General features: G+C 36.9%; 2 protein-coding genes across 3 annotated transcripts in view; one reads left to right on the top strand and one right to left on the bottom strand.

Annotated features, from left to right (window-relative positions):
- Nucleotides 1–16,797, top strand: part of MRPL18 (mitochondrial ribosomal protein L18) — a 643,474-nt gene that overhangs the window by 81,346 nt on the left and 545,331 nt on the right. The window lies entirely within an intron of this gene.
- The window catches only part of UTRN (utrophin), a 386,688-nt gene that overhangs the window by 231,135 nt on the left and 138,756 nt on the right, over nt 1–16,797 (bottom strand). For both annotated transcript variants that reach the window (XM_069786921.1, XM_069786920.1), the window contains 8 exons: nt 14,824–15,015; nt 12,832–13,004; nt 8,487–8,637; nt 6,920–7,095; nt 5,630–5,765; nt 3,269–3,418; nt 2,039–2,120; nt 312–517 (listed from right to left, as the gene is read on the bottom strand). In XM_069786921.1, coding sequence (XP_069643022.1) covers nt 312–517; nt 2,039–2,120; nt 3,269–3,418; nt 5,630–5,765; nt 6,920–7,095; nt 8,487–8,637; nt 12,832–13,004; nt 14,824–15,015 — 1,266 coding nt within the window. The remainder of the gene's footprint in view (nt 1–311; nt 518–2,038; nt 2,121–3,268; nt 3,419–5,629; nt 5,766–6,919; nt 7,096–8,486; nt 8,638–12,831; nt 13,005–14,823; nt 15,016–16,797) is intronic.

Raw genomic sequence — 16,797 nt, 5'->3', positions numbered from 1 at the left:
GCTGCTCCAAAGTCTTCAGCATAAGCTATCTACACATTCCCAAAAAGATGTCATTTTCAGGAAGTATTCTCTATATGCTTTGTTTAAAAAATAGCAGTGCCTAGCTCACATAGGGACACAGGAATTAACAGGAAATGGTAGAGGGGAGAGGAGTGTAGTAACAACAGTATTTAAAGAGCAATTTTCAAGTTATGCATTTCCCGCAGTCAGTTTCTTTTTTCTTAAAACACATGTAATTTTTTTACTGAATGTACAAGCTATTAAAGCATGAGCCAATTCTCCAATCCACTAGCCTTCACAAAAACACATACTTTCATTCGTGCAATAGTCCGATTGATCTCTTCAGTATTTCCCACGGTGACTATGTTTGACTTGAGCATTTGGTCAATCAATACCAACCAGTCAGCCAGCTCAGTTATAGTTTTATCCAGATCAGCAGGTGCAGAAAGTTCCGAAGCCTGCTGAGTCTGAACAGGAATTTCCAATGAAGAAGACACTAGCACCACCTTTTGGACATCTGAAACAGAGTTTGGGGGTTTTGTTAAAGAAAAAAAGTCATGGCCACACGTGCAATTGTGGGAATTACAGGGGTTTTTTGTAATTCCTATAAAAATGCAACAGCATCTACAGAGAAAACACAGCAAAATTTGTATTTGAAGCATTTTAACCACCAGAAACTAAGTAAGCAGAAATTCCTTTTGCTTTTTTTTTTAAAGGCTATTATTTCATTGCATGCCAAAGACTCACCCAAATGATTCAGCCTACATACAAAACAAACGAAGAAAACTTGCAAAGGCAAAATGACATTAAATCTAATGTAGTGAAGCTAAACGCTCTTATACAAAAGGCAATTGACCCTTACTCATTTAAGAGAATACAAAATTCAGGAAGACAATTTTAGACATTTATGTGGCTGAAAGGTTTTCCCCACTCCTGGCTCGAAATTCACTTAAGCACAAGTCGAGCTACTGCAGTAGATGCTTCATGGACTTGGCAACATGCAACTGTCCTAAGAAGGGACAGATGCCCGCTAGTTCAACCCCATGCTTTCTAAATTTTTAACCTGACACTGCAAAGAAGCAAGGAATGAGCTGAACAGTAAGATTCGCTCCAGAAGCTGTGTTTGGTTGTGTTCTAGTTCCAAGAAAACACTAAGTTAAATCAAGCTGGAGCACGGATATTACACACTTGCCTCAAGCAATGAAATACAGGAGCTTTACTTAACACCCTGTATGAAAGGAAAACAAGTTGGTTTCTTTAAATTTTGTTTACTGCTGCTGAAAAAAAAAAAAAAAGAGTTAATTTACTGAAGTTCAAGCTGCAAATTCTTTCAAGCAAGGGATGTCTTTTTTACCTAGTTTTCTAAAAAGGAGACCTGACCACCTTGTTTAGAGACTCTGTATCTGCTGATCTGTCTCCAACTTGAAAAGACGGCCAGTGTCAGTATCTGGTACAAAAACATTTCATATTTAGAAAGCTTCCCCTACAAGATTCAGGAATGTAAGTATCTAGCAGATGAGAAAGACCTATCTGTGTCCCTACTGAGCTGAAAGATGCAGAATGGCCTTTATTTATAGGACTGCAGAGAATCTGCATGCAGGAGATACTTTACAAATAATTAGCTGTACGGAAAGCTTCTAGGGGATCTGAACTACTAAAAGGCATGACCACAAGGTACAAATCCACAGGAAACCAGGCTGTCACAAACATAGCTATTTCGGTTTTTTTTCTGTACCTAATACACCGGCTCCTGATGAGGAGGCCTAAGCTTTACTAAAACACTCCTCTATTTCAACAATCTTAGGGGAACCCTGAAGGACTCCGCCAATCCTGAACTGCCAAGTGACTTTTTCCCTAACCAAACATTCCCTCTCTCCCACAGTAACATGAAGGCAGCCCCAAGCACAGTGATGGGACAACTTTTCTTATTTCCACTTGTCTAAGTTCATAGGGAAGGTTTTCCTTTTGGGATTCTTTTTGACCACAAACAGGATTAAACTCAATAAACTTAAGCACAACAGAAGGACCGATCACTCACCAGAAGGCTTTGTCTGTGTAACAAGACGAGACTGCCCAAATGCCTCCAGTTCTCTCACTCTGTCAGGCACTTCTCTGAACACCTACAGCCCAGCAGAGAGGAATAAAAACAGTAAGGCAACCTATATTAACAGCAAAAAAGTAATCACGTATTAGAAGAGACAAAATACTGTACACCATACTTGCTACAATGGCACGCCTCAGATATTTCAATTAATTTTTTCAAGGTATTATTTAAAAACAATAAAAACGCCAAGAGGTACTCAGAGTGTTATTTCAATACATTCCAGTGTCTTACCTAAATCTTGGACAGGAATAAATGAACTGCTGTAGACTGATTGTTTACATGGTTTTTACTGCGTAAGCATCAGAGCTATGACTCATTATTTGAGTGCACAGTCATCAGTGACAGGAAAGTAGAGAAATAGGGAATTAATTTAAAAAGAAAAAAGTGTTACCACTAAACTCTATTGTAGTGAAGACAAATTTGCCTCCTTTACTTTTAAAAAGTTTTTAAAAGGCAGTGATGCACATGTAATATACCGGGGGGGGAGGAAATCCCCATTTTCATGGCTGAGTAGGTAAAAACAGATCTTTCTTTCCCTGAACTATCAAAAGCCCCTTTCCCCAATAAATTCTTACCTCCCTGATCCATAATATAATGCCAAATATTTCTATTCCTTTTTCACTTGGATGTCCAGGCTCTGCTTGAAAAAAAATCTGGTTTTACTGCAACCAGTGAGTTCTTTTCTTATATACTTGCCAATGAGATTGAACACTAGAGCTTCTAGTTTACAGCAGTTGTACTCAAGAATTCCCGACACACTTGATAAGATTTTCTCACTAAGCTTTACCACAGCTTCGTTTGTTTTCGTCTTAACTGCTGCAAACATTCAACTTTCTTATACAGCAAAGATTTATTGTGACTCTCTCAATTTCAAATTAATACATTACTGTTTGCCTCCAAGTGAAATATTTTTGATCCAGCTGTTTAAAAGAAAGCCAATACAAAAGAAAAACAAAAAACCCTTAAGCTAACTAACTCATTCTGATGGAAAAATGTCCACCAGTGTTTTTACGTAGACATGGATTGGGGCACATTTCCTGAGCATGCCTGCACGGCTTCCAAGACAGTTTATGTACATCACAGATACACGGAAAGAAAAACAACCAGTTTAAGTACACCACTATATTTTCAGCTTCAGGTACTCAATGCTGAAGAAATGCACACCTTATTCCACCTCACGTTGAGGGACTGCAGGCAATCAGAAAGTTTGTCTTTTTCCTGAAGACCAACATTTTTATCCAAAAGCACTTCAGGTTCAGTTCTGTTCAGCAATTCCAGTTTGTCTCCCTGTATTTCCATCTCCTCACTTAAGACCTAAAATGGACAGAAGAGTTTTAGACTGAAGCAAAACGCATACTTGCTTAAGTAAGGGGGGGGAAGAAAGCTTTCCTTAAACTCCAATATTTAGAAATTTCCCTGGAAACATGTAACAGAAAAGCTTCTATTTTGGTCTCTATGCTCTATCTAGAAACTATTAAAACATTTATTCAAATACCGACATTTATTGCTAAGTGGAAAAAAAAACACAAAACTGCAAACAGCCAAGGTACCTATACAGCTTCACATCATGCACGCTGATTCTCATCTTACAAGATGCTCCTGTTTGATCAACTCTGGAGGTACCATGCGTATCCAAAAGGCAACACATTATCAAAATTGTTGACTGCATTCATTTTTTAAAAAAATTAAAAACTAAGGGCCCACTCCTGACATGCATTATACAAGTACATGATAGATCACTACAACGTTCTTTACTCTTAAGGAAATGTACTCTGAAGGTATTTAAAAACTAAACATAACCTTACAACTTCATTTTGATCAACCTCCCACAGCCTTCTTTCTCTTTAAACATGAAAGTGCAGGTCAGATCCTGCAAAAATAAAAAAAGCTTATGCTTGGATTCCCACTGACTTTAAATCAACTATGCTATCATTTACCTATAGACCACAAGCACTGTGGAACAGGAGTCACAAATTTTGTCTTTACAGCACTAGAATAAAAAAATTACAATAGCAAGTACGCATCATATTTATTCATCCCAGTATTTATATTATTCTCTGTTGCACAAGTATTATGGAGGTGTGCATAGTAAACAGGAACACAGGCCTGGAAGGGAGATCACTGAACAGAGAACCCTGCTACAATAAGCAGTATACCAAATAGTGCCTTTCCTAAATTTTCAAGGGTCTACACCTTTTAAAAACAAAAAAAAAAAAAAACAAAAAAAAAAAAAAACAAAACCACCAAACACACACAAAATTTTTAAACATGTTATATCTTTTTTAATTGGAGGCTGCTCCAGAAGCTCTATTTAGAAATCTCCTTCTCATTCCCATATTGTATTACTCCTGACTGACCAGTTAACATCTGTTATTCCTACTTACCTAATATCAGCCTTTAATAATAGCTCATCTTCCCTACACTTCCTCATTCTCATCATCATGTCCCTTCTCATTGTTATTTGACTAAACAAAACAAGGAAAGCTCCAGGTTTCTTTGCAGATGAGTTCTTCACCCTCCTGAACAGCCCAGCAATCTTACTCAGTACCTGTTCTATTGCAAACTCACTTTTCTTTAATATCCATAACCAAAACTGCACACACATTCCTGCTTTCACAGGGACAAATTGGTACTTAATAATTCCCTACCAGTGCTTCTCTAGCAAATTCTGCTCTTTCCCCCCTTATTCCAGTTCTACCTTTAACTTCAGGTATCTATATGAAGGTAGAAGACATGAAAAATTAAACTGTCATGATAGTCAGACAGCAAATACTCAACTGACAGGAGTCAATTTGTTTAGGCAAACATAACTGCAACTACTTTACATTGTTTATACATGTTTGTTGGAACTTCAAGCCTTTCCACTTGATTTGGTCTAACAGAGGTTGTCTGCTTCTTGGTTTTTTTAATTACTAATTTTTAAAAAATGAGTAAGCAGGTTTGTTGGATTGACTACTCCTTCCATTCCTTTAGGATTCCAGAAACATTCTCTTTCACACATCTACAAACCAAAGATATTTTGTTGTCAAAGCCAGACACAAAATAAACAGGAAAAATACACACATACATATGCACCCAACTTACTTGAAATGACAAAAACCCTTATAGTTTAAAAAGCAGCTTAAACAGAATCTTCCACATGTAACAAAGTATTAAAGCTGCCCACTAAATGGGACAACGGTGCTTATTTACTATTTTAAGCTTATTGGCTTTTTGCTGAAGTTTTGACAATTATAAAGTTGTCTTGGGGACATCATCTCCAGTGAAATTCCACTTACTGAGTTTTATCAGTAGTACATCTATTTCTGACCTTCTGATACATAGCCACCATGTTCTGGCTAGATAACCCAACTTCATTACAAAATGCATCTTGCCTGTGTAAGTAATCTCACAAAACTGTCTCACACAACCATAATTCTTCTTCAGCTATCTACAATGTGAAAATTCCCCTCCCCAAAAGCCATGTCCTGATGCCTTGCACAAGACATACATGTGCATACACATATAAACGCTAATTAATCTTGCCTGTAATTCTTTCAAGTTTTCTTCATGGTCAAATGTAAATCTTGCATCCAGAGCATTTTCTACATTTTCCAACCAGCAACGCAGCTCATCAAGCTTCTTTCTGTACTCTATCAGCTGCTGATTCTCTCCTTTTAGCCTTAAAAAGGAAAACAAAAAACCCACATGCATTTCTGCAGTGAACACAGCACGTCAGTCCTATATCACTCCTGATGCAACACAGTCACATGTTTTTCAGTGATTGAGCATTTTAAAGGGTTCATTTTGGTATTCAAAAGATTCTATCCTCACCATTAAAATGCAAGATACTTGCAAGTTAATACTACCACCTTAAAAATAGATAAATTTCAGTTCCAAAGTCACAAAATAGACTTTTAAAAGTCTGCAGAAAACATTAAACATAAGTGACAGTAATGACACCACCTTCAGGCCTAATCATTGTAAGTCACTACAAGGCCACTGCTAGTAAAAGTATTAGAAATGTCCCTAAACCCTCCAAGGGAAAAATTCCCTAAATCACAAAAAGCTTTAAAGGAACTTCTCAAACTAAATAATTAAGAAAAAACTTATTACATTTCTAAATGTATCGGGTGATGTTAAAAACACATAATTATATAAGTAGCCTCCAAAAATAGCTATTCATTCCAGGATTTATCCTTCTACATTTTTTAGCAGTAAGAACAGAGAGGGGCCTTAATATTCCCAGATAAAGATACACTGGAAATTGGTATCTCAGACAACCTTGCTCTTTGTTCTTTTGAAGTAAATTTAAGGCTAATTCAAAATGGATTTTCATTTTGTTCAGAAAATACCTAGTCAGATGGATTGTATCGTTGCAAACACAGACCTGAAGATCTTCTTTTATAGTATTGTGGAAATTCAAGAACAATACAAGTGTTTCAATTAGTGTCTTTGACAATGCAAAAATAGAAATCAAGGTAATGTACTTACAGTTCAGCCTGAGCCAGAGAAAAGTAACTGAGTACTCCTTCCTAAAAAAGTCTGGCTTAGCAATGAAATGATTTAATAACAAAGGAAAATCGTACGAAAAGAAGTTTTGTGGTTGTCATTTGATGAGTTGTATTAAACACAGACTCACTAAGCAGTCAGTTGCAGGTGCATTTATGAGAAATTGGTTCTAGAAGACAGTTCAGAACACAGAGGTCTGAATGTCAGGAAAATTCAGATTAATGACAGCGTGCAATACAATGCACTCTCTCTCTCAGAGCCTTCTAAATGAGATTCTCCTCATCAGATCTGGTCAGACATCCAAATTTCTGATTAACTTATTACCTCTGTTGTCTATCCATGACCTCCGCGGTGATTGCTTTCCAGCGTCTATTCAATCCCGCCAGCTTCTCCTGTAGGAAGCTCCCGTCTGTAGCAGACAGTTTCTGTATGATCCCTTCCCCAGTTCTGTTCAATGCTGAAACACTAGTCTGATGGCTGCTGACTCCCTCTTCAAGTTCCTGTCAGAAACATAAAAGCCACACAGAATTTTATTACTGACCTAAAGTGACTTTGATCTGTGGCTCATAATATGCAGGATGAATCCTGGGTGCATACTATTTTACTAAAACAGGCACTTAAAGCCATCTTACTTAAAATTGCATGCTGTTGATTTAAGTTATTAAGAGTCTGTTGTTGAATCTAGTTCAATTTTCTAATGAGTGTCATAAAAAGATAATGACACAGAATAGGCTGCCGGATACTACTTAGGATCACAAGAATTCATTTAAACCATCAGTGCTAGAATCCACACTCATGTTCGATTCCTTTCCCCTTAATGTACAGCACTTTCTAGTACAGCTAACAGATGGTATGACTTTTTTTAACCAGTTCTTTTCATAACCTATGCCCCTGACTATTTCTGTAACTTAACAGTATTTTAGCTAGGATAATTATGGCTGTGCTGCCATGGTCCCCCCAGACATCACAGAACATCCATGAAACTAAAGGAATCAGAAGATGTCAGGATCAAACCTTCAAATATCCCTAACCACTACAAAACTTTACATTGTTAGTAAAAATTTCTTTGCAACTAGATGAGGAATAAGATGATTCAACAAAGAGAAGGGAAATGCCCTAGAAGAAAACTCAAAGCACCAACAAGGATAAAATACAAACTGTATGTTAGGTAAAATACGCATTGCTTTTGCAACACATACCTAACTCTTGGATAACCGTTATTCAAAAAAAAAAAAAAACAAAAAACCAAAACCCAGATCCTTAAACTTATGGTTTGTTCTCCTTATTTAAAAGGAAGTAAAGTAGTTTAGCTAAACAGACAAGTCTGTTCTTCCATAATGATGAGCTAGAAAGACATCAGGGAATTAAATTCCAGAACTGAAGTCTGAAACAATCAAATCTAAGACTTTTACAATTGGAATATTCTCTTTTTCTAGATTGCTTATACAAGGCAGGATCTTGCAAAGTCATTAGTTTAAAACAATAATTTGCTAAGTTATAATTGACCATTATTGGGGTCCATTTTTTTAATTGTGAGTAGAAGGAAAGTGAAATAATATACTGGATTTCTTAACTTATAAACATATTTTTAAAGATGTAACAAAACTTATAAAACAACAAAAATCATGCCCACATTTGAATTATCAAATTATCTCAAACTCATCCATACTAAGAGTCAACGTAAAACCCCATTCTATAAGCAGGAGTTGAGCTCTTCCCCAAGAATCATTTTAAACTGCAATTGAAAAAAATTTTTAAGAGTTACCACTTTTTAAAGTGTAATTACACAGCCTCATTTCAAATCTATATGTCTATATAGAAAACTAGAATTTTAGACAAAAAAATCTGGACTTTTTCCAGCTTGCTCATTTTCTGCACAAATCATACGTACCTGCTGATGCAGCCCAGCTGTCTGCAGCTCCAGGCTGCCATCTGGACCACGGGCATCAGCCAGTAACACTTCAGCTTCCGTTACCCAGTGGGAGAGGTCATTGAGATCACAGTGGAACTGCCTCCATGCCTCAATGGCTCTATCAAAACAACTGTGTGAAAACAAAGCATTGAACAATTATCCAAACCGTTTTGGTGAAAAGGCTACAATACCTACTCCACTGAGTAGAAACTTGCCTTGCGAAACAGAAAGGCTAGCATACAGCCTGGTTAACCAAATCCCAGTACTGAAGGCTTCCTGAAATAGTAGCAGCTGGTAAAAGCCAACAGCACAGACTGTCATTAACTTCCAGCTGAAGGAAAAAAAGGGCAGTCCTAAGCAAACTTTTGTTTCTATCACTTAAAAAATAAAGATTGATTAGCTGCATCAAATTGGTCTGCAGAACCCTTTTTTTCTTTATTATAAAATGGTTCAGATATCAGAGACTGTGGAACATGAAATATGATTAATGGCTCGGATTTATGAATTAAAAAAAAAAACAAAAAAAACAACCATGGGGTGCCGATAGCTGGAATTTAATAAGTGAGGGTGATTTTGATTATATAGAACTGGCTGTATTGCCAGTAGGCCTGCATAAGTAGGTCTTATACAATTTAATCACACAATAATTTACGAGGCATTTAATTATTATCATCATCTTTGCAGCCTAAAATTAATGTGTAGCTTAACTTGAAGGGCAACCTTTTCTAGCATGGAACAGGCTGAATTGTCACAGTCAGAAAATTGTTTTTAACCAAAATGAGAATTCTATTATGTTAACAAACTAACAAAAGCAGCCCATGAATGTTAAATAAGAAAGCCATGTCAGAAAAGCATGGAGAGAGTGGCTTGCTTTCTATTTGTTGATTGCTAACTCTATGTTAGCATTATAAAGCAAATAGGACAGATGTCTCAAAGGACACAGGCCTTGAGACAAACATGAAATCTACCATCAATGCCAACAGACTGGAGACTATACCATTCCAATCTAACAGGAGGCCAGGTCTTCTGCTAATCAGAGGACTGTAATGTAACAGAAGAAAGTTCTCATCTGCAGTCCATTATTTTTGTCTTTAAAAATGCCAACAGCAAAAAATCCAGGGTTACTGTGTATATACAGATGCAATCTGAAATTAGCACCATAACAAAGATATCCAAAACCAAAATTTCAAGAGCTACCCTTGCATCTATTTTCTTCACTAATAAAATTCAACAGCCCCAGAGTTCCTAGTGAGATTATTTTCATCAAAATTATATCTCATTTTTATCAAGACATGCATATTTCTTGGCACATACAGGGCTTTTTTGTTATTATTCTTCATGTGGGCCAATTCCAATAAAGAAGAAAGCCTTAAAAATCTCTACTTAAATTTTTCTGACCTTACCTCCTAGTTGTACCATTTCAGTTTCCTGCACATATCTCAATTCGATACACTAGATCAACCTGTAGACTGACCCCAAATCTCAATCTCCTTTTATTTCTCAGGTACATTTTAGTCTAACTGAACATACTGTCTCACAATAGTATCTCATTCCACATTTAATGAGAAGAGATATTCTAAGCACTACAAATAGTTTAGAAGTATAATTTATTAACTTCCTTTAAAATTAAAGTTTTGGGGGGAAGTTTTGAACACATGACTTTTTCAGAATGCAGAATTCTAAAACTTCAGAGAACACTTTGAGATACAAAGCTTTAACTCCTGCCATTTCTGTTGGTAGCCTACAGTTCCATCAGTATTTTAAGCAACGAGATGAAGTTTCACCCTGGTTTTGAGCCAGATGCACATGCTGCTGTTTCACAGACTGCCTCAGCTGAAAGATAAAAGTACCAAAGTCCTGTCACTACAGTACCAAGACCTGGCTACTCCTTGCCTCCTCTGCAGGAATCCACTTGCTTCCAAACCACATCTCATTCCCAAGTCAGCAACACTTTTAGCACTGCGGGAAAGTGCACAGCAGAAGGAGCAGAACTACCAAACCAGCAGTGTCACAAACAGCTCAACAAAGCATTAAGCCCATACATACACACATATTTTACTTTACACATATGTTCAAGTCAAACTGAAGTCAAGTGGATTTAGCTGGACACTTAGAAGCTTTGCTAAGTACAGTTTAATTCAACTTGTGCTTGGCTACATCAGAGCTTTTATCAAAGGTTTAACTACTTAGCTGGCACTTAATCACAAAATCATTACTACCTCTGAAAACTAAAGCAATCTTTTGCCACAGACTTCAGATGCTGTTTCTCCTAATTCTGTCAAAATCTCCAGCCACTCCAGAAATAGAAAAAAGCCAAATACTATTAAGGAGATAGACTCTTTTAGCCTTCTTGCTTATACTTCGGGTAACACTAGGAAAAGCAAGAATAAACTTGGTTAAAGATTCTTCTTAGTAACAGAAAGGGTATAAAAATACTAATGCCAAAATACAGCATTTTAATATTGATACTAATATTGTCTTCATTAATCAAAGTATAACCTTCTATTAAAATTGCAGCACTTAGTATATTCAGGAAGCTACATACCATTTAGTGCAAATTGCTAGTCCAGTAGTCCTTTTTGTATGAAAATCATGCCCAATATTGTTGTCATTAAGATGCAGAGCTTTACAAACTTCATGAAGTTCAAGATTAATTTGTATTCAGTGAACCAACTGAGGAGGTAATCCATTGCATTTTGCCAGCTAATCATAAACATTGAACTTGCACTTTGATACACTTATCTTTTTCAATGGGAAAACTAAGTTTCTGGTTAACCCTGGCTACCCAATGACATCAAATTTAAGTAGCAAATGAAATTGTACTCATACTTACAAAAGGATATATTAGTTAAAGCTTTTCAATTAAGTTATGGGGGGGAAGAGGCATAACAAACTTAGTGTGCGTCATACCTATGACAACAACAAAATAGCTGCAGGGATATAAATACAGATGGGCACCAGATTCTGGAGCGGTTGTCTCCAAATACGGCAAGTGACCACAGGCAGCCAGCAAGAGCACAAGAAGTGGTACCTAGCTGGCACCGCCATTTGTTTTCAAATTAAAAACCAGTGAAACAACAGTGCCTGCTGAGTTACTAGAAATCTTGATGCTTCACTGATCCAGTGGCCTAGAATTTCTGGAAGTCTCTGCTTAGACAATACCACCAACTGATTTTTATATTCCTACACATACACCAGCGCTCTGAGGAAGAGCTGAAAATATCAGCTTATGTAATACACTCTCTTCCTAAAAACATCTCTTCAAAAACACTACCAAATGTGTTTGATATCAGATGATTTCTGGTGCTACAAAGCAACTGAACATGGCTAGACATTACTTTATGCTCTACAGAACTTCTGCATTAACCATTAGCTTTTATCACCATTGAAAAGTAAATACTGTAAAGGCCAATTAACTACAGTATGAGCCTTTGCATTTAATTTCAAGTTTCATAAAATCATTTTCAGTCATTAAGGTTTTTTTGCTCAGCAGCAATCTCAATGTCGGCTGCCGTTTGCAGTGCAAGTACCTTCAGGTTAGTGGTAACTTCCTGAACACGTACTTTCATACTTTTACAAACTCCAATGCAAAATGCTGTTCTGACACACTTTTCCAACTTTGACTAAGTGGTATTGAGTTTGTTTATAAACATTTAAAGTTGATTCAGATAATAAGGCATTTTCAGCTTAGAGTATCTTCTGTAAGGGGGGGGGGGGAGAAATCAAAGCTTAGTTTAACTCCCCCCCCCCCTTACATTTTTGGCATAAGTGAAATTTCAGCTGGTTTATATTTGTGGAAAGGAAATAAGAAATACATTTTTCTTAAGCACTGATTTCAATATTCTCTTGTTCTCTCAACCACAAAATTTTCGAATATGGTCATCTTTCATCTTCAATTAGTTCCAACAAATATTATTGGCAACTATCATACGTGCTGTATTTTAAAGACCCCCATCCTTTCAAACTCCTTCCCTCCTTTAAAAGCAGCCTTGAATTCTCTGTTAAAAGATGTCTTACTCAACATTTTTCTTCCTGAGCTTTGCAATACCTTTTCAAAACAAAAATTTTATGTTTTATAAACAAAATATTCTGGTTTATAAACTAAAACCAATCAACTTCATAAAAGCACCCAAACTACAATTTGCATGTTAACTGTTTCAACATTCAATAATTCTGGCAATTATTGTGTAATACTAACATATTAAAGCTGATCACTGCCAAACTGTTTATCTTCAATCATTAGGGTATATTTGTAAAACACTTATATTCAAGTATGTAAAATATTTTATCACGTAGTCACAGAAACCAAACATCCTTGACTTACCACTTACGATCATTGTACATTCTATTAATTCTGTCCCATTCCGCATTCAGCTGGGTTAGTGCATCTCCTATTATTATTGCCTCAGGTCCAGATGCTTCTAATATAACATCAGGCTGTTTCTCATGTATGACTGCAATTTGATCCCCAAGTTTATCCAAAATATCTTTTATGTTCTGCAAGCACAGTAGTGACACAAGCCATTAGTAAAGTCAACAACAGTAGAAAATAAAACTAAAGACCAAAAAGTAATCTCTTCAAAATACCGTTCCAAAAAATCAGTATCTACAAGAAGACCATGACCATCAGCAGTTTACAGATTAAGTCAATTTTAGCAACTGAACTGAATAGTCCATCACACCTTCTTAAGCATGTGTCTTCCTCAGCTTTTTATGAGGAGGATGAAATATTTTACATATCCAACCTGTTCCTGATGTAAAGGGGCACACCATGCTTCTCAAAACAGCAGCACCTTCATTATTAAACAAATGTGCCCCTTTGTCCTGAAGACACTGTACATACTCCTTCCTCATGTAAAAAAAGAGCCACAAAACATGACTTTATTATGCTTCATGTAACCTCCATTTGCACAGAACTGCAAAAGCATAAGCTACATAAGTTTTAGATTTAAGTGACAAAGTTAAAGCAATCTATTTCAAATATCATTGAACTATGATGTGAAAGTACCTTTAAAATAGATGCTGTTGTAAGACTGCCTTGGTATTCAGAGGACAAACAGTCCATGCAAACAGTGGAATTTACTTATCTTTTTGAATTTAAAACAGTAACACTTCTAAAAATTCTATGCTTTGCTATTTTTCTGAAAATATCCTTAGAATATACCACAATTTCAAAATCAGACAAGAGACCTGCACCAAAATGAAGTATTTTAAACTCATCTTAACATAAACACTCCTAATTTTACTTAAGGGAGCACAGAAGCACAGTAAACAGGGACAAGACAACCTCACCAAAACAGAAGTTACCCACTTTGTCAAAGGTTGGCATCATTCCCCTATTTGCTTTTGAAAACTATGCCAAAAAATGAAAGCATGTACACAGCATAAAGAAAAGCAGGTCAGGAAAGTGGACTGAAATTCTGAAAAGCTTTTAAAGGACCTGTATAACAGCTGCAGAAACAGCTGATCTAGCTCTTGGCAAGAGGCAAAGCCTGACTACCTCAAATATAAGGACACACAGACCCCACTATGCTTCCCAACCTACAGAGGTACATCTACACTGCACCACACCATGTGCAATTCCAAACTCCATGGATATTTTCTGTGGGAATCTCTGTATCGTGCTCCTTTGCATGCACAAAATTAACCAGGACTCGGACTTCTACAAACTTAACTCACATTTGACAGCAGGATTCAATATTTTCAAACATGCTTTCTTCATCCCTTTTTGAAGAAGGACAAATCCTTAACCACTTCCTCATCATCAGTCACACAGGTAAATCCACTGGCTGACAATGAGGAGAAGTGGGAGCTTAAAGTTGAGCTCATATTGATGCTTTACTAATCAGAACAGGTACCATTGTCTTGTGGCCTCATATATAGCTTCACACAAGAGTCAAGAATCTGCCTTTCTCCCGCTTCCCATGTGAGCAATTGATTTCACATGACACAGAGAACAGCAGCTGTTTTAAGGAGACCAAGCGGGAACATAAGGAGATTGGCTTTAGCATTTCTCTACATATTATGTAGACTACTTAATGAAAAACACAACAGTTTCTTCAACAAAAGAAGTTAAACCCTTCTCCTCCAACCTCCCACCCAGCTTCCACACTGCTCCACTTTGTATCCAGATTCTGCGTAGAAAGAAAAATTAGCCACAAAACTGTCTCATTATTAAATTCTCAGTGCATATTGATCCAGTATATACTGAGCAAAAATACAAATACAGCTATACAGTCGCTAAGGTGGTCTTTTAACTTGTGCTATTCCCTTCTCCCCTTCTTCCCTCTGAATATATTGCTTAGACATGTAGTACCTTCAGCGCATCCTCCTGAGTTGAAAAATCGTCATAGATGCCAGTATTTAGCTCCGGTGCATTCAGCAGCAGTTCAACATCAGCCATGGCCAGCAAGACTTTGTTGATTTCAACCAAGTATTCAGCCGAAAAAGGCAAGGTCCTAACCCCTGTGGCAAAGTGGCCTTTTAACTTCTGCTGGACAGGGATTGCCTAAAAACATGAGAGTTCATTTCATGTTTCAAAGAACAAGCAATTTTATGAAAAAATCCTAGATCAGTAGACTATATTCAGAATAAGTACTATTCTACATTAAAAGACAAAACAAAGGCCATTCTACGAAAGTTACACAAATTCAGAAAGCTGCAAGTCCTGCAGAGAGCTATTTCTGTATTTATTTTAAAAAGTCAGAAAACAGTCGATATCATGCTTCACGACCCCATATTATTCTTTGTTAAAACCCTGGGGAGTGGGGAAGGGCAGTGCTGTTTCTCTCACCCTAATCCTTACCGTTTCCAGAAATTACACTTCTTGATCAAGCCTGTATCTAGTTGTGATTACAACCCAGTGTCTGCTTCCTTTATCATCAAGGACTCCCAGAAGTTACTAATTCACTGAAGCAGACTTTTTCCCCCACTCCACGCTCTTTTCAATAAGCTTCCCTACCCACATTTCCCAACCATTTTTTGAATAAATTAGCGCTCCACCAGTACCACAATAGGCTTTTTGCAGCAATAAGACATACTGACTCCTCAAGTGCTTGGCAATTGTCATCTGCTCTGGCTGTAAGACCAGGCTATCTAGCCAAGTACCATGTTAGCAGATAAGAAAGCAAGAACAATAATGGAATGCAGCTTTTTCTTGGATCACATATGATGGCCTGGATCTGAAGCATTAGGAAGCCAACTACAAGAAGCTATACTCTGCCTAGCAAAGGTAGCAGAGGCAGGTAAAGCAGATACTCCGAAGACTGAAAGCAGTTTTTTGCTGAAAATGTTTCTTGTCCAACAGGATTTGTTACCATCTCTGAAAACAGCCCAGTTCTTTAAAATCAGCAATAAAAAAAGTAAACCCACCTCCAAATATTGAAGAACTCGAGCAACTTCTAAGCCATCATCCTGTACTAAGTGAATTTGAGTCAAGTAGGATAGAGGCACTCAACTGTATGATTTACTAACAGCTAAGAATACACTTAAGAGTGCGAAGAATAAACGTATGTTCACAGCCATTTCAGCCAGTGAATTTTACTTTGCAATTAGTCTGGGCTGGGTGCACACATGCAAATCACAAGTACAGCTGACAACCAGTAAAAAAATTAAGCCCCACTAACAAAGTTGTTTGCAAACACCCGTCTGTATCTTCCTCCTCCACATGTTTGTGAGCATTTCAAATATGTCACTCAAATTAACTGGAACCTAACATATGCAGCATGTGTAGAGAAAAAGAAAAAAGGACTGCCACAGAAAAGGTATGTTCACATATTCACCATCCAAGATTTCTTCTCGTGCACTGAATGTTCCTAAGGATTTTATTTGTTACGTGTTAGTTTGGGTTTTTTTCTTTTGTTTTCTAAAGTAGACAGTCATCCCTGTTTTGAATCTGGGGGACACAGTTGTTCTTCCACAAGACCTTTACCACCAACCATGGTATGCTTTCTGTCATTCATTGCACACCAAAGAAATAGGATGTACAGGCACGTACGCATAAACTGAGTCTACTGAAAACAAGTATTACAAACAAGCATCATAAAATACTCCGCATTGCTTTTGATTCAGTAACAGTACTGCCCAAGAAATTGACATAAAATTACATAATTTACTTTGCATGTTTAACTACATAAACACTTTAACCAAAAGTGTTTACCCAGTTTAATCTCAGATCATCACACATTATTTACATCTCTGTAAATAACTACCCTTTTGATTAGAAGTGATCACTTTTTAACCATTCCTTGCCCCTTCTCTCTCACACTCAATATATTTCATAGCCAGTTTT

Source organism: Haliaeetus albicilla, chromosome 7 (assembly GCF_947461875.1).
Source record: "Haliaeetus albicilla chromosome 7, bHalAlb1.1, whole genome shotgun sequence".
NCBI classification, from domain to species: Eukaryota; Metazoa; Chordata; class Aves; order Accipitriformes; family Accipitridae; genus Haliaeetus; species Haliaeetus albicilla.
The sequence above is the reverse complement of the archived record's forward strand: the minus strand, read 5'-3'. Positions and strand labels throughout refer to the sequence as shown.